General features: G+C 43.1%; 1 protein-coding gene across 1 annotated transcript in view; it reads left to right on the plus strand.

The window, feature by feature from the left end:
• Window positions 1-26,088, plus strand: part of PAK5 (p21 (RAC1) activated kinase 5) — a 41,498-nt gene that overhangs the window by 12,341 nt on the left and 3,069 nt on the right. Inside the window, exons 3-7 of the mRNA XM_030447264.1 lie at window positions 12,414-13,211; window positions 18,972-19,463; window positions 21,399-21,532; window positions 23,491-23,617; window positions 25,916-26,041. Coding sequence (XP_030303124.1) covers window positions 12,414-13,211; window positions 18,972-19,463; window positions 21,399-21,532; window positions 23,491-23,617; window positions 25,916-26,041 — 1,677 coding nt within the window. The remainder of the gene's footprint in view (window positions 1-12,413; window positions 13,212-18,971; window positions 19,464-21,398; window positions 21,533-23,490; window positions 23,618-25,915; window positions 26,042-26,088) is intronic.

The raw sequence follows: 26,088 nt of genomic DNA on the forward strand, positions 1-26,088 counted from the left end.
TGGCTCCTGTACCATGTCAGTGATCCCCTAGAGCAAAGAGTGGAAAAATAAACAGTATAGTGTAAGCATCAAATGCTTTTTCTGGTAAACATGTGAAAAGGCTTGAATGTGTTTTACCAAGCTTCAGTCAGATAGTTCAGAGAGCTCTCACTTGGCTCAGCTGAGGAAGCTGATGGAATAAAACACTCCAGGAAATTTCTTATTTCCATAAACTGGCCAAACCTCCAGTAGTGCTGCTGACATCCCTCAGGTAGAAAGTTGCATTGGTGTTGGAATTTCATCGATGGTCGGCAGTGGGAAACACTAGGTGGCAGCAAGCAATCTTTCGAAATTCATCTCCCTGAGTGTCAAAAGCAGACCCCTACAACAGAAGTCAGGAAAAACCTGCTTGGGCATCCTGATGTTCAAAATGGATGTTTGAGACCACTTCTAATGGGGACTGTGGAGGGGATTTCCATATAAAATCGGGCATGCAGCATTAGCACTCCACATTGGCACTAAAGCAGTGTTTGCTACTTCCATTTGCGTTTAATCATGCAATAACAATAATCATTCAATAACTATACATTCTATGCATCTCCATGATATATTTGTTCCTAAGTCTACTAATGAACTTGTTTTGGTCCATGGTAGTCCAGAACAGAAACTATACTGGTTATACTCCCATTAAATTATATTCTTTATTATAGCCAAAGTGTATTCAATCCTGGCAGATCTTAGCTCAAACACACTATTAGGATTGGGGCAAAATAATGTTGCCTGGCAGCTTGCTTACCTTTGGAGATGAAGTTCCAGGTGTAAATGTGTTTTGGTTTGTATCTTGTGCTCTGATATTATTACATCTGGGCTTTAGTGGCTCCCTAGGAGTTTTAAAATGCTGCACTGCTCTTTCCTTCTTGTCTTCCCCTTCACGCAGGAACCAATTACACTAGACAAGTGCTGTGTATTATGGGAGAACAGCACTGACTTACCTGCAGAGACTTCTAAATGCCTTTTCTGTTGTCAGTGGGATGAACTTTGCGTGTCAGAAAATAAAAAAAACGAAGTATTTCAAGTACAGGTCTGTGAAGCTGAAGAAGAACCTGGTCTAATGGGAGATGTCCCTAGCCATAGCAGGGGGTTTGGAACTAGGTGATCTTTAAGGTCCCTTGCAACCCAAAGCATTCTCCAATTCTATGATTCTATTTAAGATGAGAATTTCTGCTTTTAATTGCCAAGATCAGATCCAACAGGCTTTACTTAGCTATCAGGATCACGCAGTTAAAAGAATAGCAATGACTGAATTTTAGAGTTCTGTAGTTTGAACAAAACAGTAATTGCTATCTGTGTCCTAGCTTCCATTTAATAATTCCCACCGAGCACAGCATGAGTGAGGATCCTTACTGCTAAGACTTATGCTTCCTCATGAAGTAGCACTCACCGGGAGCATAGGCATATATAGGCATAGAAAACTGGTATAGAATCATAGAATCATAGAATTGGCTGGGTTGGAAGGGACCTCAGAGATCATCGAGTCCAACCCTTGAACCACCATTGCGGTTGCTAGACCATGGCACTGAGTGCCACATCCAGTCTCTTTTTAAATATCTCCAGGGACGGAGAATCCACTACTTCCCTGGGCAGCCCATTCCAATGTCTGATCACCCTCTCCGTAAAGAAATTCTTTCTAATATCTAGCCTAAACTTCCCCTGGCACAACTTAAGACCCTGCCCTCTTGTCTTGCTGAAAGTCATCTGGGAAAAGAGACCAACCCCCACCTGGCTACACCCTCCTTTCAGGTAGTTGTAGAGAGCGATGAGGTCTTCTCTGAGCCTCCTCTTCTCCAGGCTGAACACCCCCAGCTCCCTCAGCCTCTCCTCATAGGGTCTGTGCTTGAGTCCCTTCACCAGCCTGGTTGCCCTCCTTTGGACCCGCTCCAGGACCTCGATATCCTTCCTGAACTGGGGGTCCCAGAACTGGACACAGTACTCGATGTGTGGCCTCACCAGCGCTGAGTACAGGGGCAGAATCACGCTGGCTCTTATGAAACATGCTGGCTATTATGAACCACCACAGAAAAAAGCTCTGGGGCAAGGGATCCAGTCTGAATCCCATCTCGTGCCCTGGGACAGGAGTAGCAGCCCCATTTCTCTCTCATCAGCAGTGGCTGCACGCCCTTTCTTCTTCTTTCTAACTTCCCATGCTGTCCGGGGGGATCAGAGGGAGGGGAGGGAGCAGCACTTTGTCAGGCAGATTAATTTATTAAACGTGTCAGGACCAATCTGCCGCTGGGGACAGAGTGTGCTTGGCAGTGGTGCTGCCCAGCCAATCAAATCAAACCAAATCGCGATTACCTTAGAAATGTTTCAGCAGTTTCTTGTAAATGAGATCTTGTGGTGCTGTGCCAGGCATCACCCCTGCAAGTTACTCTGCTGCAGAGCATCCTCTGAAGCCATCTGCCGCAGTTTGCTTCCCATTGAGAAGGTGTTTGACTTGCACTTCTCATTTGCTAGACTGAGTAATCAAAACATCAGCTGAGGAAGTTCCTTATGTCTTTCATCTGCCTTGTAAATTTGGCCTGTTGTATTTTCATTGCTCTATGTCCACTTTTAAAGGTGGAAATCACTCAGTGGGAGATAGTACCACTTACCTAGGCCATTCCTATTGCTGCACTTCCCATTTGATAGTTATCCTTCAAAAGGAAACCTGATATACTTCCTTAGAGGAAATAATACTGCAATTAGCAGAGCATATGAAACTATTCTGGTTTTCTTTTGCTAATACAAATTCCTTAGTTCTCTGAAATCAAAGTGAGGTTTCAGAAGATGAAGGAGTCCATAAACTGTGGAATAGGTGGTTGAATACCCATCTGTGGAAGTGTGTAAAAGACATATTGATGTGTTGCCACACAGGGTTGTGGTTGCAGTGACTGTCACAACACTGAGTGACAATTTTCTGGGCTCGTGTGAGATGAGTCCCGTCAGTCTGTGAAATGCTGGCTTCTTGGGACCCAGGCACTCATCAGCATCTTCCTCCACTTGCTGCCTTGGCCTGGTGATTTACGAAGAGGGAAGGTGATGCCTAGCCCCGCACTGTGGCTTCTGGAGCACAGGGAGCTGCTGGAGCTGGCCTCCCTTCATGCTGAAACAGAAATGTTGACTTTGTCTTCAAGCATCTGCTGTATACAGAGCCTCTTTCACTGTAGTAAGTCACAGCAGAAAGTAGTAACAGTTCAAATTGTTTCTTCTAAATTACCAAACTGTCAAAATCCTCATTTTAATTAAAAGCGGGGAGATGACCCTGACTGTAGTGAGGTGACCCAAGAGCCTCTGTTCTCCTTAAGCAAGCACCCGACTGCCAAAGCTGTCAGATGAAGACAATTACTTCCCTAGTGTAACATTTTATCACACTGCAATTTACTTAAATATTTCAGAAACCTCCATCAAACTGCAGCCAGAAGTCTTTCACTGAGAAAAAGGTGCCGGGATCAGGCCATTAATTGGGTTAATGCTCCATGAACCTTGCATTTGTTAGTGGGCATATTTAGGGCACGAGGTGAACTTCACACATGGAAATATCACCTGCACCTCAAAGATGGTTTATGCTGCTTTGCAGCTGTATGAATTACAGAGTGTCCCTCTCCTTGAGCTTTCTTAAGTGATGTAAAACTTCATTCTGCGTGGTGGCAATCACTTCCCCTGTACTCTGTTAGTTGTTAAAATAAATGAATGGGGTAGTAAGACCAAAATGATGGAGCTCTGTGTGTATGTCACCCACCCTGCTTCAGGGCTCCTCTCCCTATGAATATCTCACACCAACATCTTACTGTCCTTTAGATTAAGATCAGCCGATGGTGTCACATTTTGGTTATAGAAAGATGAAGAACAGCTTGCAGATACACTGTTAATGTTGGTGTTTGTTGTCTTGTGACTGCAGAGAGGGCTCCAGAAAACTGTGCAGCCGTTTGGGCTAGCCCTAAGCCCCACAAGGGTCCTTTTTTTAATCTCACCTTCCTCCAGTTTCTCTCTTGATGTGAATGGTCGCACCAGACTCAAAGCGATGGGCAGCAGTCTGTCTTGTTGAGAAGAGGTCAGTTCACACTAGTTCAAGATGCATTTTTGCAGGGCTTTTGCTTAGAAAATACCAATGTCAGAACAGAAGAAGTCATCAGGATTGCTGCCACCACTTACTTCATCTCCTTTTCTCTGCATCTGCATCCTGGGATGAGGAAGAATAGGTATTGTGGAGAGGCATCTTTCCCACATCTATCCGATGGCACAAGCCCAGATTTCTGAGGTACCAGTTAGAGACACTGGAGATTTATTGCTTTATATTATCTGCCCTTAACTCTGTCATTTATTGGAATATAACCCTATTCAGGTCACACACCCCCCTGCCTGTAGCAATCTTTTGTCCTGGAGCTGTGACATGTTCCAGGTTTTCAGTCTGCTTCTGCCTTGGTTTTACAAAACCCAAAAAAAAAAACAAAAAACAAAAAACAAAAAAACAAAAAAAACCACAAACAAACAAACAAAAAAAAACATGTTTCTTGGAGGGAAGGATTTCTGGCATTTGTCTTCAATATCCCCAATTTTGCTCTGTGATTATTAACTGATTATTAAGTCAGCCCTGTTGGAAAGCTCTGCGGTGCCATGGCTGCAGGGTCCTCCATAACTTCCCCAGCATGCTGCCTGATGCAGAAGCCAGGTGCAATGTCAGCCTTAGGAAAATTTAACAGAATTAAGAGGACAGTTAAAGTTTCTGCAGTTAATGGTTTTAAGTAATTCCATCTTCTAGGACATTTTACTTTTTCATTCCGTGTTGGAATAAAAGAAAATTTTGAGTAATCCTTATTCCTATGAAACAGAAATACTGTGGTTTTGAGATGTCTCCGTTCGTCACCCTGTGACATGTTTGTATAACTCATCCTCAAAATAAAGCTTCTTAGTCACATTTCACTCATTTGGTTTGTGTTTGAGAGGTCTGTGTGGATATACTATGTATAAAATTCAATGTACCTGATGTTTTTTGAGTAGACACGGAATATTTTGGACATTTAATATTCTTTAATAGCATTTCAAATTACATAAAACAGCCATTTTTTTATATTAGAAAAAAAAAGAGAATGAAAAATTACTAGAATGTATATATTTATGGAGAATTGAAAGTAAATGTTTTCTTAAAGTTACTGTCTTTTAAATTGTCAGTAGAATTACTGGTGGATGTGACTGTGATACTCTTGTTGTTATGGCAACTAACTAAAAACTGCAGTGAAAGGTGACAAATTACACAGTGCCGTTTTACTTTGCCTTTTCTTATAGTTTTCCACCATTTTACTTTTGAATAATTTTAAACAGCTGGCAGAATTGTTAAGGGTATTGCACTTCCCTCAAACCTTTAGCTGTGCCTTTATTTACTTTGATCCATTGTAATCTATGTTTTTCAGGGTGAGTGAATTTCATTTTCTACATCATCATCATCATCTAAATCTTTCAATAATTAATACGTGGCCGTGCCAATGCTTTTCTCAGCTTCTCTCCTGTCCTGTGCTATTGCTAGTATTAGGTTAAATAATGTGATAATATTGGATGCATGCATCTGAAGGCTGCATATTACCCAGCTCAGCTCTCTGATGTGTAAAAGCAAAAAAAAAAAATAAATTCAGTGATGACAGTGTTCACTCAGAAATACAACTGCAGCTTTGATGGGTCTATTTCATGGGTCTCTGTGTAGCTGGTGTGCAGGAACCCAAGAACGATGGCTCATCTGACCTGTTCAGTCCAGCCTCTATGGACAAGCCCCATCAACTCATACAGCAGAGCTCAGACTGAAGCAACCACAGTTTTTTGTCAGGTAGCAAGCAAGGGATATTTTTGTCCAGGTGGATGCCTGAGAAGGAATCTCTGGAACCTGTCCCTCTTCTAGAAAAGAAACTGTGAGTGTTACCACTTTTTTATTCCATTGAATTTAGTAGAGAGACAAGGGCACAGTCTTGCAGTAACAGAATAGCCCAGTCAAATAGCCCAGTGTTATGCTTCCCCAGGATCAGCATCTCTAGTCCCATATTAAGGAAACTAGAATCACAATTCCAGTGGAGAACTTCCCACAGGTAAATCAGCCCCTCTGAGGGAGGTGTTTCATAACTGATGTTACCTTCTCCCCTGGCAAAGTGGTGTTACCTGGAGTCTTCCTTCAAGGGTTTTCATTTATATTTAATCTCTCCTGTGCATAGGAAAGATCCTCTCTAAGAACTCTCCCTAACAGGAATTTCTGCATCTCCTAGAAAGAGATTAGAGGAATTAATCAAACAGGATCATGGCTTGTGTGCTTAGATAGTTCACAATAAGGGGCAGGTGACACAGTCTCACGTTTTCTGTTTTTGCTGGGTGATTCTATGATGTAAAGATCATGTTTGGTCCATGGAGCTGCAACCTGCTTCTTTTCTCTCAGCTGAGGCATCAAACACCAGTGGAATTTGCAGGACTGCTTCCCCCAGATGGGATCTGTGGGATACCAGGAACTTTTAATTTAGTAGTAGTAGTAGTAGAAGTTGTAGTAGTACTGACAGAATGAGAATATATAACATTAGGAAGGAATTCATAACAGAAATTGTTGTAAACTCTGAGTCTTCTAGGTGTAAACCAAGCTCTAAATTATAGGCTTCAGAAAGAAATGTTCTGACATACGTTCCTGCCTGTTGTATATTCCTTGTGAGTAACTCATAGTAGCAGCCATTTTGTAGACAGGCTGTAGATCAAAACTGGAGCAGATCCCATAGGACACTACTGGAGGTTGTAGAGGGATAAATGACATCTCTTCCTGTCCAGCACCATTTCTCACCATGTGTCTGATGAGCTTTTGCAGCAAAAGGCTTGTTCCCAGGGTAATGCTCTATGACTCCAGCACCCTAAACTTCCCATTTAGGTTAATGTTTTGTATTACCAGGGGGAAATGAGGTGTTTGGTTGGTGTCTATCACTGGTGCTGGCCTGACTGTCTGTTTGCTTGTGTGCATTGCCTGCTGAGGTCAGGAAGCAGCTGCCCAATTGCAGGACTTGTCTTTCTCTCCCACAATTCATACCACCTCCAATTCTAACTCTGGATGAAGTTGGGTGGTCCCACAGCCAGAAGGTAGGCTTTGGCATGACCCAGGTCTCAGAGTTCAAAGCAGCAAATACATCCAATTACCTCCCTCGTGGTCCAGCCATACAGACGTGGCAGAAATGTAGTTATGAAGAGGACCCTGCACTGGTGGTGGGAGCAGATGACACCCAAAGAGAGAGAGCCCTGGGGTGGCTGCCAGTGAGGAGTGGGTCTGACAGCTGAGTGGACGAGTCACCCAAGGCTAGGTCCACTGTGGCAGAACCAAGAGGACAAGTCACCAACTTCCTAACCCTGGTACTTTTGGGAAGTGTGATGTATGAATGAGTTCACCAAGACACTTGCACCTACATTAGGCGAGAGGAAATGCAGAGGAGAGGAATGTGACTTCAGCACAGACCCAATCCTTAGTCCTATCTCCAAACCCCTTTTGTCAAAAAAAATAGGACTTGTGCACTTTCTTTTAAACACAGACTTCTGTGTAATGTCCAAGATTGATGCTCAATCTCATCTCCTGCAGATGGCAAAGGAGCATTGGTTTAGCACTTGTGCCAATAGTATGGCAAGTACAGCCTGCTATGATGCAGGTGGGCAAAATAGGGGATGGACGTACAGAAATGCTTTTAAGTCTTTTCTCATGAAGCTTTCCCATTCAGGTCTAATTAAGCATTCACTGGAGTGCAACAGCGTCGCAAGGATGGGTCCAACACCATCGTTTGGAAAGGTGACTGAGAGGTTAGAACTCATCCTCAAGCGAACATTCAATGGAAGAAAACTCTTAAGTGAAACAGTGGGCCAGCTTATTTTAAAACATCTGTCCTGGATCCCAGCTGAGCTTTGTGATTGATGGGCTTTCAGCTGCATTCCTTTTTCTCCCTGGAAGTATATTTATTTATCTGTGTCAAGTCAGCTGTGAGAGACTGTGGGCAGGTCTTTATCTCTCAGCTCCTATCTTCCTTTTTGAGCCTAGTCTTTGTGTCGTCCCTCAACATGGCAGCTCAGACTTTAAATTTGGCCTCACAAATAAAGGAGGGGATCCCACTTCATGGTAGCCCTTGGCTGCTGGAAAAAAAAGTAGTTTTTTGCTGCATGCTTGTGGCCATTTCCAGGAGTTCTGAGGGTCTCCAGCTATTTTGAGATCCTCTAAGGACTGTGCTTGGTCTGAGATCTCACAGCCTCTTCTTCTGGTGAGAGCAGATCAAATGAAGAGCCTTGACACCTCTTGCACCCTTGTTTGCAGCTGTGAAATGGTTACTTCTAGGGAAAGCCAGAGTTTTCCTTCTGATCTGATGACAAGGATCAGTTTTTCTCCCCAGGATAGTGCTGCTCACATTGCCTTGCCCTAAGGAATAAGATGAACACCACTTCAAATACTTTGAACATCTTGCAACATGAGAAGATAAATTACCAACACTTCCATTGCTTATACTTATATGACTTTGACCAGCTGTGCTTTATGACCTTTTTCTTAAGAAAAAAGTGATTTCCAGATAGGCATAGGTTGTGCTTCTAGTTTAGGTATAATAAAAATGAGAGGATAAGCAAGCTAGAAGCAAAATCAGAGTTTAGTTTGGCTGTTTATAAGGCAACGTTTCCCTGAAAGACTTTTTTTTTCACCCTTCACATCACAGAAATTTTAAATCCTCATTGACTTCTGAAAACCCAACTCCAGGAGGACAAAGGATGATATATTTGAACCAGCATGTAAAGTATAGTAGTTTTAAAGACAATAAATGCAAGGTCATATTAGGGCAAAAAAAGTTAATTACCCACTTCATTATTGTCAAGGTTAATGCACTATTTGAGTGTAGAAGCTGTTTTTCATCTCCTTTTGGAAACAAGACAAGACAGCATTTCTTACAGACAGATCCATTATAGCTTATCACTGGAGGACAGACTGCTACAGAAACACCATGAAGGATGTCTACTGTCACTGGGCTCCGGAGCAAACGCCAAACCTGTCCAGAGAGCAATGGAAATGAAATGAGAAGTACAGCTTCAGAGGACCGGGCTTTAATTCACAGAGATTGTGCCCCGTCGATTTTAATGTATGATGGTGACAGCAGCATAAAATTCACCAGCACTCCTTCATCTCTTATAACATTGATCTCTCCTAAATTGCACAATGCTCTAAAATAAGCACTCTAATAAACATGGGGTATCAACTAGCAAATCCCATCTTTCTGTGGTAAACCCAGTGAAAGCTGCACCTGCAGTAGGGCTCCATCTCTGTTTTTCCTGCATGCGGGAGAGTTGTACAGGTTTCCATTATATGATCCAAATAGACAGAAAGAAAAGCTTCATAAATCTTTAGTTCGTCAACCTTCACAAATAATGCTGAACTTCTAATTATCTACTTTTGCTTTTGCTTTTTCTTTTAACTACTTGCATTACCTGCAGCAACTTCTAAGATTCCTTACGTTTAAAAATTTGGGGACAAGAGGTTAAAAAATTTAGAAAAAAAGTCTATACAAGTAGGTATATAATATATATATCATATGTAATATATACCAAAATGTAATTCCTTTCTTATATGGAAACAATGCTGGATATTTCCTTGGGAAAAAAATCAATCTTGTATAGTCCGTCTGATTTAGCCAGAGGGGCATCTCACAAGATGTATATCCTTTAGATAAGGGTAGTGCTAAAGCTAAAAACAAGCCAAAGCAAATAGAAATATCATTGGTTGTATGAGTAAGTAATTATCATAATTGATAATAATTGTTATTAATTGTTCTAAAACACTGGCTATTCTGTAGAAAATGTGCCTTTGGGGTAGGTAAGTTTTATCCTTCCCTTGCACCGGCTCTGTTTACTCCTAGAGAGGAGCCTGTATTACAGCTGTCTCCCCTGCAAGTTGGTGTTTGTCAGTGGTTATCCTCAAAGAGCTGGGAGAAAATAAAAGAGTTTTAATTCTTAATCCCATTAACTTCATCAGTCAGGATGAGGCAGCACTGAGGTCCCACTGCTAACCAAGACTGCTTCGTCAGAATGGGCAAATGTTTTGGTTTGTGTTTTTTTGCAAATCAGGGTTTCCTACAGGACCATTTTATGATGAGTACTTTTTAAAAAAATCCTCATAATCAAAAAGGTGGCTGCGAAGCATATACCCATCTGTAGAATTCCCTATTGCATAAATCCTCAGCTGCATTTTTCTGTATCTTCCTTCTGAAGGCGTCTAAAAATCCTGCTTGCGGAGAGCATCTGCTTGGAGGAGCGGAGGGAAACCTCCTCATTCCTGTAACCGAAGAGACCCCGTTGCTCCCAGGGGTCCCTCTGGCTCAGAGGTCCTTTTGTGCAGGGTTGCTCCAGGAAACCTCTCCTTTGTGAAGGCCAGTCCCACAGAGAGGATTAAATTGGCATTTTACTCCTTGGCATGCATTTATGCCAGGGAAGCGGGGTGACGGTTGGGTATTTCAATCTTGTTTGCAGTTATAAGCGTTTCATTGTCAAATGTTGCTGGTTTTATTATATGGTAATTAAATATGAATGATCATGCAGTCATCCTGCCAAAGCGGCTGTAGCAGAATGAAACCAATTCCATTCTCACTGAATGGTTTCAGAAGCAAAAGGAGTGATCTATTTGCTGTCCCTTGTTTTTGCTGTCCTGTTGTTTTGGTATCACTACCAGCTTCAAAATAGCGAACTAGACAAGTAATTACAGACATAAATTAGAGGAGGGATCAGTGTGAGGTCAGGACTGCTTGTCTGTAGCCTGGCTTTTCTCAGCTGCCTTTTGCTGAATAACAGAGATGCACATTGCTGGTAATTTTGTGAAAAAGGGATTTTATTCATGGTGAAATATATATTTTGGTGAAGTTCAAGCCCCTGAGTGCTTTCAAGCAGGGATTGAGCAGCCTCACTGTGCCTTCTCTGTCAGTGTTGCAATGAATGGAAGGCCAAGTGGCCTGGCTGGACACCATGGTATATGCCATGGTTCGTGTCTCTTACGGCACTGTCAGCACCGATATGCCATGGTCAGTGTCTGATATGCCATGACTGGCATCGGTATGCCATGGTCAGCATGCAGCATAGGCAAGCTGCAGATTGCAGAGGGCCATCTCCTTGGGAATGACCAAAGAAAACTCTGTTTTAAAACTGAGCAAGTGAAATAAGATACAGCTCTAGATGTTAAGATGTAGTAAATCAGCAAAGCAAATGTGTTTTCAGTAGAGCTGTGCTGATTTATGGCTCTGGCCCTTAATCTCTACATCTTGTGCATATGAGGTGTTTATAAATGTGAAGCAGGGCTCCATGGGAGTCAACTGCTGAAAAATGGATGCAGCCACATGTTACAGCCTTCAAATGGTACTAGCTAAAAATAGCCAGTCTTTCTGGAAGGAGAAGTGTAACCAAGCTCTGCTAACCTCACATCCTACCAGGAACTTGGGTGCTGCAGAAAGAAAAGAGTAGGGATGGGCAGGAGGTTGTGGGTAGTCAGTGGGAGCAAGCTCATCTCTGTGATGTTCCTGTGCACTCATCATCCATGTCTGGAAGATCTGTAGATTTAACAATATTGGAATACAAAGGGGACACCTCCACTGCCACTACATGTCATCTGTGGTGGGGACATCCCAAACCCATGCTTGTGTACAGTGGTTTGCTGGATGTATTGTAAGAAGGAGGCCTAGTTAAGTATTTTTCTCTCTTCTCCAAGTGTCTTTCAAGTTAACTACGGTGATCCCCAGTAACTCTGCTACCCAGGAATATACCATTTTGTAAAAAAACAACCAAACCCAGTACCTACTGAACTATATGCTGCTTTTCATTCCAGCAGTTTGTTAAAATAACACGTAGAAGTGACTGCTGAATGATTTTTGTTTCACTTATCCATCCTGTAAATCAGATTTAACCCACGAGTTCGGCTTGATGTGGACAACTGAACACTGCACTACATTAGGTGGTCCTGCTCTGGCAGGGGGGATGGACTTGATGATTTGTTGAGGTCCCTTCCAACCCCTAACACTCTGATTTCTGTGAACAATAACAAATAAAGTAGTGGTTTTAAATATCTCTCATGTTGGCTTCCAAGCACCCATGTCTTAAACAAGGCTTTTTAAGAGTGCCTTGGAATGTAATGCCAAATCTCAGTTTGTGACATACACTGAATTCAACTCCTCTTTGTTTATGCATTTCTACGTGTTACTTTGTAGGTATTTATTGAGAGATTTTTTTCTAGCAATGGATTATTCTGAGGTACGTGGCTGCAGAGCATAACACATCAATACCAGCACTTCTGGGTGAATTAGAGCGGTTTTTTTCTTTTCAGTGGTTTTCTTGGTCACAAACGAAACAAAAATCAGTATTTAACCAAAGCAATTTTTTATTCCCAGACTATTGTTAGAGGAAATAAGCCTCGAAAGGATACTTCAATCAACGGCCTGCTGGAAGAGTTCGACAATATCTCGGTGACGCGATCCAATTCCCTGCGGAAGGAAAGTCCACCCACCCACCACCAAGGAAATGCAAACCACGTGCCAAGGCGCCAGGAGGAAAATGGTTACATTACATATTCCCAGTACTCCAGCGAGTCAGACACTACAGCAGACTATGTCGTGGAAAAATACCGAGATAAGTCTCTCTACGGGGAAGAGTTAGACAGGTACTACAAAGGGAGCTATGCTGCCAAGCAGAACGGGCACATGATAAAGGTGGCTTCCCGGGACATCTATTACTCAGAAGTGACACCCCTGCAGCCAGACCTCTCCAGGTTCCTCCCAGATTATCACCCGCACCTAGAGACAAAGCCCAGACCCCTGGAATACGGCGGCCTGAAGCTGGAGTATCAGCGGATCCCCAGTGGATCCTCCCTGGACTATAGAGATCCCTTTCCTTATGCCTCGTCCCGAGCATCCGTGCAGAGCGAGTGCCCCAGGGAGAGGCTGGAGTATAGCGACAGCGACTGGGGACATGGCCTGGGCAAGGACGACTACGACAAGAGGCCAAAGTCATCCTATGTGGACCCAGCAAGCCCTCAGCCAGCAATGAGGCAGAGGTCCAGGTCAGGCTCTGGTCTGCAGGAGCCGGCCATGCCCTATGGAGCAAGCGCTTTTAAAGCACACCAGCAAGGACATTCCTACAGCTCCTACACCTACCCCCGCTTGTCCGAAACGGCAGCAGGCATCCCCAAGGTAACGTGGCATCATCCCTGGTGAAACCACTGCCAGGGAAGGGATCCACCTCTCTAAAATGGGAGCAGGAGAAATTAAGCACGTACAAAAAATGAAGGGCCAGGAGCTGTGGTGGGGTATGTGATACTGAAAGTGTCAGTAATGTCCCTGGGGGCTGTGTGGCTGCCCCTCGGCAGGTGTGAAAACCCATGTGCTTTACTTGGATGTCTGAAAATGGATTTCAAGGACCAGAGGGTTTAAGATACTCATTAAAAGGAAGGTTTGGAGCTGCCCAGATTTATGGGGGTTTTACTTGAAATTCCCAATAACCCCAAGTTCTTAGGTCATTTTTGTAGTGTTAGGAGATTGTATGCTTGCTCAGATCTCAGAGGAAGATCAGGAGCAGGTCTGGTTTGTATGTCAGGTACTTTCACATTTGAATTGTTAACGTACAAGGCAGAATCCTCTTTGATTTAATATTTATGTTGTACTTATGCTATATTTATAGTACAAGGTTTATTAACCTTTTGCCACAGATTACCTCCTCCACTTTGTTTGTAAGCAGTGAAATTAAATCGAAGCAATTTATTCCACCCAAAACATTTTAGATATAGTTTTTTTTAAAAAGGGGTTATGATGAAAAAAAAGCATTTCAGCCATCATATATACAGGCAGCTGCACTACACGAATCTGTGACTTGCTCTGCCTTTTTAAAGACACTTGAGGAACATTACCCATATAAGTTGTCCTACCCTACTTACAATAGTTTGCTGTAACTGTTCAGTTAAGACAATAATGCTTTTTTTACATGTCTAATCACATAGCTACGGTGATGGCCTGCCTAAATATCTAATATTCTACAGGAGGTATTTTTCCTTCAGTGTAGATTGCAATGAACATTACCAAGTTTCCCTAGCAACGGGCACCAAAATGATAGCTCATTTTTCCAGGGCTGAAATAGTCTTGGGTTACTGTGACTTAACAAATGTGCCGAGGCCAGTAGCTTGTTAGGTGCTAAGATACACTCTGATGTTCAATGATGATCTATCTGATCAGTGACCAGTGCATTTTTTTAACTGAGAACATGGTTCTGTCCAGCTGCAGACCTAGAAGTTGTCCCAGGTCTCTGCAGTTCCATGATAGCCTGTGTCTTGCTTGCTCAGGTTTGGGCTGCTTTGCTCCTCTGGGGGTGCAGATTTATAACCAGTGCCTCACAGTAAAGGGAAGGTGATGCATTTTTATCCCACAGTGCATTAAAACCCGAAGCTGGGCTTTGGAGATTGAGGATAAATTAGTGGGGGAGAGTAGTAAAGTTATCAGGTCTTTTTTGCATGCCTTTCCGTGGCTTGGGCTTTGGTGGGAGGGATGTGTGTGGGTTGTGAACTGTGCGCTGGAGCATAGCATTAAATATGGATTCTGGAAGTTGTGAGGGGAGCCTGGAGCAGGCTGCCATTTTCTTCATTTAAAAAAACAATCATTTTATCAGAGTTTAGAAAGGAGGACAAATCTAGTAATTCACTGACTCTCTTGCACCAGCAGCTGCCATTTTTACACCAATCAGTAGGGCAGAAGACAAGTACGTTTTACAGAACTCAAAAGCACTCCAGACAGTTGGAAAACTATCCCATTAAAATGCAGGAACAACTTTTGTTTAAAAAAAAATAAAAATGCCTCCATGCAAGATTCATTGTGAGCTGTTCCTCTCCTCAGAGCCTCAAAAACACTCCTAGAGCCTTGGTGTATTGAAACTTGATGATTCACTGTTAAATGCATCAGTTTCCAGTTCCCAAACCCATCCCCAGCCCCTGGAACTGAATAGAAGTTTCTTGTCTTGGATGATTGCTGAGGAGTCTTCTTTTCAAGGAGGCATTAGTAAGATAATGGTTCATCAAATGGGTTTACTAAATGAGAATCAGGTCTTGAATCAGATATTTTACAAATGAGATTGGCTTTTGAAGTATAGGAGAAAAAGGAAGTGGTGAAAAAGTCTGCAGGCATAAATCCGTGGCTTTGAAATGCGTTTAATAAAGATGTTCATTTTGGCTTGTAAGTGTGAAGAGAAGACTTACTTCAGTATTAATTGCTGGTGATAGATGTCAGATAGAACAAAGCTCTGTGCTGTTTCATTATCAGTGATTTCAGAGGTATTACATCCAAAGACTTGCAGTGCAGGGCTTGGCCATTGCTGTGCATGAGTCCATTGAGATGCAGCAAGCTGGAGGCTCAAATGTGTTTCTCCCACGTGTGTTACTCACCTGCTCTCCTGTTCCTGCAGACCAACTCCTCTGACACGTGGTGGGGTCGCAGCTTCTGTTACCTTCATAACATGGAGATTATGTCTCTACTGGTACACAACATCAAACCCATCCTACCAAGTCTGCTTCTTATGCAAAGGTTTTGTCCTATTTGTCCTGTTTTTTTCTGTCTCACCTGGCTCAGCACATTTTCCTGCATCTATGACTCTGATTCTTGTGATTCTAAAATGTCTTACACCCTTACTGAAAGGTGAGCCTGTCTCACCTGGGGATTGCTACTCCTCGAGGAGGGTCTGAGCTGCCACTGCCATCCTTGCCACACTCTGACTGTGGAGCAGACAGGGATGAAAGGCTTGTTTGTTCAGCAGCTCGCCTTTCCAGGAGTCTACATAGCCCTTACCAACAAGGAGGTGTTTCCACCACCTGTGATGCCAAATGGGCATCAGAGTCATCAAAGTGGAAACTGAAATCATAGAATAACAAAATGGTTTGGGTTGGAAGAGACCTTGATCACCTAGTTCTGACCTCCCTTCATGGGCAGGGACACCTCCTGTGAGAGACTGCTTGATTGCTTCAAGCCACACCCAGCCAGGCCTTTAGCACTTCTAGGGATGTGACAGCCAGTTTCTCTGGACAGCCCAGGGTGCCAGTGTCTCACCACCCTTGTAGCAAAAAATTTCTTCCTCGTATCTAACCTAAATATCCTCTCCTTTAGTTTAAAACCATCCCCCCTCATTCTCTTGCTACGTGCCCTTGTACAAAGTCCCTCCCTACCTTTCCTGTAGCCGCTTCAGGCACTGGAAGAACACTATAAAGTCTCCCTGGAGCTTTCTCTTCTCCAGGCTGAACAACCCCAACTCTCTCACCCTGTCTGCATAGCAGAAGTTCTCCAGCCCTCTGCTCATTTTTGTGGCCCTTCTCTGGACTCACTCCCAAAGTCTCTGGACTCCAGAAGTGGTGACAATACTCCAGGTGGGGCCTCACAACAGCAGAGTCTAAATGATCTGAAACGGGAGGTTATGAGCACCTTTTAACAACAGGGAGAGCTGTGATGGGGGTGGGGTAGGGATGGGGGATGCTGGGAGCCAGGGAAGCAAAGCCTGGCAGCGGCAGCGGGGATTGCCTCGCTCTGCCGCACCCTGATGGATGTCATGTCAGAGCTCTGGCTGCTCCCTTGACCTGATCCTAAATGAGAGCAGGGCCAGTTTCTTCTTCCCTTTGTAGTCTTTAAAGAATTTCTTTTCAGGATGTAATTGCATTCAGTAGCAGAAATTGAATTAGTAGTAGCATAAAGCGGGTTCGATCTTGCTGGGATGGAAAATCCCAAGTCAGGACACAGCCTCAGAGGAGAGGTGCAGGTGGTTTATTCATGTTAGCTCCTAGATCTTTGTAAGATGTCATGGGATTCAAGACCAGAATGGGTTTATATTGTACTGCAATCCTAACTTCAAAAAGCTTTCAAAAATCCTTAACAAGTATACTGCCCCCCTGAACTTTCATTTTAAAATTTCACCATTGAATTTGTTTTGGGGAACATGTTAAGCTTAGGATGTGCTCAGAAATACCAGGCATGGGCAAAACCTCAATTAGTTCAGTAGCGTGGATTTTTCCAGTTAAAATTTCTAAACAAAAAAAAAGCAAATAAAACCCCAGCGTATTTACAGCCAAAGCAATAATTTATGTGTCCCTATGTACACAGATATATAGGACAGGGCTAGATTGAGTTCCATTCCTTCCACCAAACCATCTGAGCACTTTTCCATGTTAATTAGTTTGGCAGATGTAATGTCCTTCACAAAATCCATCATGCCTCTGACCCTCTTGTGTTTTATGGATATCCCCTGCCTGACAGAGTAAGTGCAATTGTGGTTTAATCATGTGAATGTTTTGCTTAAGCAAAAGCAGCATCCTAGGAGATGGTTGTACAACACAGCTACGTGCTCGCTGGATGCTCCGTGTGGCCGATGGCTGCCAGCGTGTGAGCCTCACGTTTCCCAGGGAAATCTCAGAGCAGCCTCTCTGGAGAGGCATTCCCTCTTCCCTGTGAGACCAAATGTAACGATGAGCACGTCTGGCTCACGCATGAGGTGGGAAAGTAATGATAAAATACTACTCTCAGAGGCTTTTCTCCCCACGACTCCATCTAGAAGCTCCTCCTTGCCGTGCAGCTGCCTACGGTGATAAATTGATGCTGCGGCAGATTTTTTTTTTTTTTTTTTTTTTTTTTTTTTTTTTTTTTTTTTTTTTTTTTTGCAGTCTTAGCATAAAATGGTCAAATGATGTTCCACCGCAGAATTCAATTTCACAGTTCAGTTGGGTCCTTGATTACACTGCCAAATTCAGATTAATGTGCATTTAACTAACATGGATCAGGGACTGCTGGCTGGCAGCCAGCGGTAATAGTAGCAACCCTGAGCTGTGTAGAGTTTGCTGCTCTGTCCACCCCTGTGCACTGCCACCAAAATTGATTGATTAAATGAATTCATTGCCATAATCATTTGTGATTGTGCTACATCATGAGCCTGTGTCAAACCACCCCCCTGCCCTGAGATGCTCTATACATCATGAGGAGTCACATATGGTGAATCGTAAATGTGGAAATGCTCTTTCCTGCGGGAAAAAAAATGCAGTTTTATTTTGGATGAGTTTTTTTTATTCATTTTTTTAATTTTTTTTTTTTTTAGTTTGGATGGAAGCAAGTTTATGTTTGCAAATGAGAAATATTCATTTGCTTTCAGTGTAAGAAGCTTAAAAAAGCTTGGAAAATAAAGAGACAGAAAGGAACCTGCAAATGGAGAAGGCCTTCCATAAGCATAATTTTCTCTGTGATTGTCTTGGATTTCAGATGAAAATCAGTGGGTTTGTAACAGTTGTTATGTAGCACGTCACCCTGGGAAATTATTTAAAAATGGCAAATTGAATTATGCTCCTTGTCATACTCGGGTGTGCAGTCTCTCAAACAGCAGATGGTAGCAGGGCACTGCAGAATGTGACGGGGATTTCAGGGTACCACCACCACAAGAAGAGGTTGGCTCGTTCTTGAATTGCTGGTGAAAAGCATAAGGATGGACTCAGGGCTGAGAGTCAAATCCCAGGAACTGGTATTTGAAAGGAAAGACATGAATTGGAGTTTGCCAAAGGGCTGCTGGTCGTGGGAGGGAGGAATTCTAGAAGGAAATGGCCCAGGGAGCAAATGTACCTCTTGGAGCATATGCTTCCATTAAAGAAATAAGATTATTGTATCTACAGATACTTGGACAGAAAAATGTACCTGAGATGCACAAAAGATATTGTGGTCTTTCCTGGCCTCATTTGAGTGCTGATGAGAGCACAGAACTCAGTAGTCTCTTTTCAGATGCAGGGCAGCAGCGTCACATTGGGAGCAGGTACCTGCTGGAGCACATTGTGCCAGCACCACACCGAGGAACTTCAGGGACACCAAAAATGAACTGAGTGGTGAGGGCTGGATAGCCAGCTAGAGATGAGTCTGTTCACCCATCTTCACTCCTCTGCTTTTGTGTTGCAGGTGGATTATGATCGAGCCCAGCTGGTTGTGAGCCCACCACTCTCTGGATCAGACACCTACCCCAGGGGCCCAGTAAAGCTACCTCAAAGTCAGAGCAAAGTCAGCTATTCAGGCAGCAGCTACCAGTACCCACTGGTCTATCACAAAGCATCCCACTATCACCAGCCATCTCTCCAGCCCAGCTCTCCTTATATTTCCACCGCCTCCTACCCCAGCTCCCCAAGTATCACGTCAGGTGCTTATCCTCCACCCAGCTGGGGATCCTCCTCAGACCAGCAGCCCTCCAGGGTGTCCCATGAACAGTTCAGAGCTGCCCTGCAGCTTGTGGTCAGCCCCGGTGACCCCCGAGAGTACTTGGACAACTTCATCAAGATTGGGGAGGGCTCCACGGGGATTGTCTGCATTGCTACCGAGAAGCACACGGGAAAGCAAGTCGCTGTGAAGAAGATGGATCTCAGAAAACAGCAGAGAAGGGAGCTGCTCTTCAATGAGGTAAGATAGAATCACAGAAAGGTTTCAGTTGGAAGGGACCTTGAAGAGCATCTAGCTCCAGTCCCCCTGCATGGCTGCACTTCCAGTTCAAGGGCATCACCCCTTGTCCTGTCACTCCTTATAAAAAGTTGCTCCCTGGCTTTCCTGTAACCCCTTCAGGTCCTGGAAAGCTGCTCTAAGGTCTCCCTGGAGCCTTTTCCAGGATGAAGAACACCAACTCTCTCAGCCTGTGTCCATAGGTATGTTGTCTTGGGTGGTGTGACAGGTTTTGTAGGTGGTAGATTCAGCAGGAGATGTGAGCCAAATGGCAACCTCAAGAGCCAAATCAGTGTCTTTCTAAAAGAGCTGATGAGTTCCACACACATCTATGTTGTATAAATACTTTATAAGCAGTCCAGTTTCAAATGACCTAGGTGTCTCCTCCTGGCTTTAAACTTGTAACAGTGCAAAGTCAGCATAAATAGCTAAGAAACTTATTGGCTGGTCCATGCAGCTTATCAAGTGCATAGACATAGCCCTTTTTCTGACCTTTTTTGTATAGTTTATTCTTCTGTGATGGAGGTTCCAAACTAGCCTGACTCCTGAAGAAGCATGCACACCATATTCTGGAATAAATGTGCTTTTTGGTTTCCTCCCTCCTTCCTCTCCTAACCATTAGCAGTCCCTTTGCTTTCTTAATGGTTGCCAAGCAAAGAGCTGATGGTACCTTTTTCATGAAACCATCTGTGCTGGTGCCCACATCTCCTTTCCTGAGTGGCTGCAGCCACTTCAGAGCCCACAGCTGCTTATGGATGATTGTTTTCCTCATGTACATTTTTTACAATTTAGGAATGCTGGTCTGCCATTTTTTTCACCCGTTTGGTGCTTCAGAAAGAAGCTCCATTTTCCTCCTCACTCCCTTAAAGAAGCTAGTGGTGTATGTTCTCTACTCCCTTTTCATGATCACTTGTGAATATGCTGATCAATGCCAAAAATGTTGCAGCTCCCCATGGAAGCCTCTCATGAGAACAAACCCTTTGCTTCTAGCATTTTTTCCCTGTATTTTAAGTGCGAAAAGATCTTCTCCAGCACATGACATAATAGTTTCTTAAAAACCTTTTAAAATATAACATTTTTAAATTGAAATATTATTTTTTTAAAAGGTTGACACAGTTTTCATTTGCACAGTCCCTGACTGTGCTGAGTATTTGGCTTTCTTTTGCCTATGCCAGGAGGCTGCACTGAATTGTGTTGTGGTAGCTCTAACCAAGCATCCCTTGAATGGCAACATCTTGAAGCAGGCCTTACATGCTGTGCAGGACCAAGCCGCTGCCCTGACATGCTCCAGTCACTCGTGTCATCTGAAAATTTATTTTTAACAGTGTTGAAATTCCTCTGTCTATAATGTCCTTATCTGGCTGTTGCTTTATTTCCTGGTCACTTTTGTGATGTTCCTCACTACCATGTGGTCGTGTTCATCACCTTAGCTGGGCTGCTGCTGCTGTGGTCCCAGTTCTGTACAGCCCCTTCTGGCTGTGGGATTTGAGTCATTTTAGGAATATGCCCTGTGTCCAGAATTCTATTTAAATTTTGTGCAAAGTACCATTTGATGCGCGCTGAAGATGCCTTTGATGGGTTGAGCATTTGGTCAGGTCAAAAAGGAAATTAATCTCTGTTGTGCTGAAAGCAACTGGGAACAAAAAAGCAATGAAAACCCCCCACAATTATCTACCACTTACAATTCAGCAACCAAAGATTCTTCCTCTTTCTTAACACATTTACAATGACTGTTAGTTTTATGTAAATTTGTTGAGTTGGTTTGTCCTTCGACATAAGGATTAGGGAGGACGTGATTCGTGGAAGAACGTTTACTAAACACAAAGAGAAAAACAGAGTGAAAAAGAAGGTGAAAACAAGTGTCAGATACCGCCTGAAGCAATTCTGTCTTCCTCACAGGTTGTCATCATGAGAGATTACCATCATGAAAACGTGGTTGACATGTACAACAGTTACCTGGTTGGCGATGAGCTCTGGGTTGTGATGGAGTTCCTGGAGGGCGGCGCTTTGACCGACATCGTCACCCACACAAGGTGGGTTGGGGGTGCTGGGCCAGAGACCAGCAGTGTGAGTGCCACAGCCTGAGCCAGGCAGAAGGGAGGTGCTGCAGTTTTCCTTCACAGATCCTTTCAGACCACACCACCCATCCCTCACCTTCAGCTGAGGAAGGCCGGGTACTTCCTGCCTCTATATACCTTTTTTTTTTTTATATGCATACAAAGTCCATACATACAGACATAAAAACCCATGCATACAATGTGCACTAATGGAAAAATATCTTTATTTATGGATGTATATAGCTATATATGGTCTGTGTATGTAAATACACCTACATATGGACTACGTATATATTATATATATACACACACATACTTAGATGCTCACTTTACCAACATAATGGATTTTTTTAAATAGAAAGAAAAAGAAATATCTAAAAGGGCTTGCTGGTAGATGGGGATTTGCCTGTGCTTTAGAAGATTATTTAGCAGTGAGATGACTTTTATCCATTAATTCTTTAAATGGAAAAAAAAAAAAAAAAGCTAAAACAGCTTCTTTTCCCTGTTTGGCAGTCTGTGTTGTTGGTTTTGCTGTCATAGCAAAGGTTATAAGGGTGTTTACTGTCCTTACTCATAAGCTACATAACTATGCTGCCAGAAATGTTAGCTGCAAACCAAGTCGAAGACAATAGGGAAAAAGGATCTTTGTATCAGAATATTTGTGCTTACAGTAGAGCTTGTTCTCACGTTTCAGTTAATATTGTACAAAGCCTTTCTCCAGCACAGAAGTGGAGTGGATGGAACTGCTCTTCTGAGTGGAGATGCTAGATTTTACAGCCCTCTTTATATCTCATCTTTTCCTCATAAGCAGGGTAAAATAAGATAGGGAAGAAGAAGTTTTTCTTTAATTTCTTCTTCTTGAATTAAAAAAAATAATTTTTTTTTTTTTTTTAATCCCACATCATTCCAGTGGGGGACTATTTAGGTGAGCAAGAAGAAAAGCGAGAAATAGCAAAATAGAAAAGTTGTCTTTCACATTTTAATGATACTCTTAGATCTTACCAAAAGCAGAGTTGTAACACAAGTATTTTATTTTTTAGTGTTGCCTTAGCTGATGTGCTGAAATAAATTACAATATTGCAAGTCATTTATTAACTCCCAAAAACATTAAAAGCTCTGTCTTAGATGGACAGGAGTTCAATAGCAAATAGATGTTCCCAGGACACCACTTCTTGAAGACTGTCATCTGTTTTTTTCAGGCAAAATCGTCTTTCTTTAATCTTACGTTTGGTTGCTTTTGGTACGTTGCGTGGCCTTCCCTCAAAGATTTTGCTAAAATACTGCAAAAGGCACAGAAGTTAAAGCAGAAGTCTCTGCAGTTTTTCTTCTCGTGTAGTAGAGATGCTGGGGACATACAGCAATGGGGCAGGGATCAGGGTATGTCACCCATCCCAGCCATCACCAAGCTTGACAAGTTAGGACTCTTGCTGTTTATTTTTCTGCTGCACTACCCTGAATGTTTTCTACAGAAGACATAAAAGCAAAGGAAACGCTCTTGAAGAGCTACACCCAGGGCCTGATGCTTTGTCTGCAAAATTGAGTGTTTTTTCTCATACTTATTCTGTGCCTGCCTCAATCCCAGCAGTGATTTATTCTCCTTGGCAATCAGTAAGTTTATTGTAAATAAGGCATTTCTGTATTTTCCCTAAGGGAACCAGGCTCACTGTAATACACCACGTCACACAGCATACTCAGCTTTTTTTTAGTGCTGCAGAAAGATTTACCCAGACCTCACTGCAGTTGTCCCTCATGCCTCATCTCCCTTTTTTTGACAGAAATAGGACTAGAGAGTTTCCCCACAGAGCCATTGCCTGAAAGACCTCGTGGCTGCCCGTACACTGGCATCAAGGGGAGACTTGTGCCTCCTCACTCTGGCTCCCCTTTCCCACTGCCTTTATTAATGCTCAGCTCATTTTCCTACCTTTCTGTTTCAGGATGAATGAGGAGCAGATAGCCACTGTCTGTCTGTCTGTCCTGAGAGCCCTGTCCTACCTGCACAACCAGGGAGTCATCCACCGTGACATCAAAAGTGACTCCATCCTTCTCACCAGCGACGGAAGGGTGAGTGCCCAGTGTTTCCCCACCCGTCTCTTGGGGCTGACATGAAAGTAACTCTGCATGTTCCAGGTGACACTAAGTTAAAAAAAAAAAAACAACAAAGAGATGTGTGAAACCGAGGGCTGCGACCTGGGAGTAGCTGGTTGGAGAGGTGGATCAAAAAAACACAGGCCTGGCCTGGCCTAGCCTGGCTGGCAGTGGACATCTGTGCTGCATGCAGGGAAATCACTCTTAAATAGAAGACCCTAATTTCTCCTTGAGTTAGGCACTATTTTGGTCTCCATCTGTGGCTCCATTGTGATTATTTGAGTAGAAAGCAATGCACCCTTGACCAAAGCAAGATGTAGCAAGTTGGACTGAGCCCAAGAGCACCTGGTTGGTCTAGAACCAAACCTAGATCTCCTCTAGAAGGTAAAACTCTTGTCTTCTCAGGCCTGGCCTCATTCTCTAAGCAAAAGCTTGACTTTATAACTTGATTCCCACATCATCAAGGGAGACAGATCTTCTTCCCACAGCAGTCACAGGCTGCTCCTGTTAATCCTTTCAGGGAAAGAAAATACCATGTGTGTAGGAGTTTTTCAGTTGTGTTTTCAATCCATGTTGCTGAAATAGCATCTGATCTGCTCTTGGGATCTGCATACAGTGTTTCATTATACTCATTACTCCTGTACTTCTTATCTGCATTGCAGATTTCTTTATGGTTGTGTTGTGTGCAATTATCTTTTTTTAGAAAATCGTCTTCTTTTATATACTCAAATGAGCAATAGATATGCAAAACCTCTTCTGCTCCTACAAAAGAAAATAGGGCTCTGCTTCCAAAATACGCATTATTTCTTCCATTCTTCAGCCTGTAAACTGGAAAATACATTTAGCATTGAGAACTTGGCTATTATGGGCTTTGTTTTAGAAATACTAACAATCATTTTGTAATTCTGTTAAAAATAATACTCAGTTTCAAAAATAGTATGTTCAGTATATTCTATACTGAACCCAAAAGAAAACAAATCAGTGCTGATAATAAAAGCTGGTCTACACAACACAAGGATCTATGACACTTCCTACTTCAGTTTTCCTGGGGCCATTTGGGTTCACTCCATATCCCCAGACACCAAGTACAGATACATGGCCTTGGACGTAGGGGTGTTGGGGGTTAGCCTAATGTCCAGGGAAACCCTTACATTAGCTTCCAAATAAATACTCGAGGGGGAAAAACAAACAAACAAACAAACAAACAAAACAATAGCCTTAAGGAACAAGCTGTTTCTGGAAGAGGATGATGCCAGCAATGCTTAGAGCAGCTTGTTTTGGTTGGAGTTTTCACCTTGGCTGTTGTACAGCAACGGGGAAGGGGAAGCGATAATTTTCTATAATTTTTGTTGAAAAAAAAAAAAAAAAAAAAAAAAAAAAAAAAGAAAAAAAAAGAAAAGACCTGGCATGAAAGTATGAGCAGGCACATGACACAGCAAGAGCTGCTCTCCTGGAGTGCTTGTGTATCCCATTATTTCTATTTCAGGTCACTGCCACAGCTACTCAAGGACAGTGTGCCGTCTTTAATTCCTGAGTTCCCAAGCAAAGGGAGCAGGTCCCTTTATCTCTTACAACCATTTTGGAAGAGTCTTCCCTGCCTCCCCCAAATTAGCTCCCCTACTGCATAAAGGAGACAGTTTCTTTAGTGACAGTTCACAGTGTGAGGTCCCAGTTTTGAAAGAACCTTGGCAGGGGGTATTGCTTTCTGCAAATGTTAGATCATGCTCTCTGTGGTAGGAGAAAAAGGGGTGAATAACTCTTGTTTCATCTGTTTTCTGGCAAAAGCCCAGGTTGTATACCTGATGCAAAAAAATAGGGGTGATGTGTATCAAATACAGTATGTGTATTGCTGAATATCAGTATACATACATAGAATACAAATGTGGGGTTTATATATATGCAATAATAGATTCACTATAACACACTGCTACTTTAGGATTTTTCCTTTCCTTCTCTTTTTAAAATATAAGACACTTACCACCTCCACATCTTTTGCTGGTGATGAGGCAATGAGCTACCACAGGCAATCTTAGGAATGAGCACCATTTCCACTCTCTCCAGCTTCTTTCCCTTGCCTTGGTTTTTAGTTAACCACGTATTCCCCAGGCTGTGTTGCTATCCTCAGCCAGACTTCTAAAATTGTGCTGCTTTCCCACCCCAGGCAAACGCTGCCACTCCAGCCCTGTCTTCCCGCAAGCTGTATCTGGGGATGTGTCTTGAAGAAAATTTGCCTTGTTATTCAAGAGGAGCTTTTCCTTTTTCTTTGCTTTCCAGATAAAATTGTCGGACTTTGGGTTCTGTGCCCAAGTGTCCAAGGAGGTCCCCAGGAGGAAGTCGCTGGTTGGGACACCCTACTGGATGGCTCCAGAGGTGATCTCCCGCCTGCCCTATGGCACCGAGGTGAGTACAGTGGGGCAGGGTGCCAACCCAGAGTGGATCCCTTCTTT

This window comes from Calypte anna, chromosome 3 (genome assembly GCF_003957555.1).
Source record: "Calypte anna isolate BGI_N300 chromosome 3, bCalAnn1_v1.p, whole genome shotgun sequence".
Lineage (NCBI taxonomy): Eukaryota > Metazoa > Chordata > Aves > Apodiformes > Trochilidae > Calypte > Calypte anna.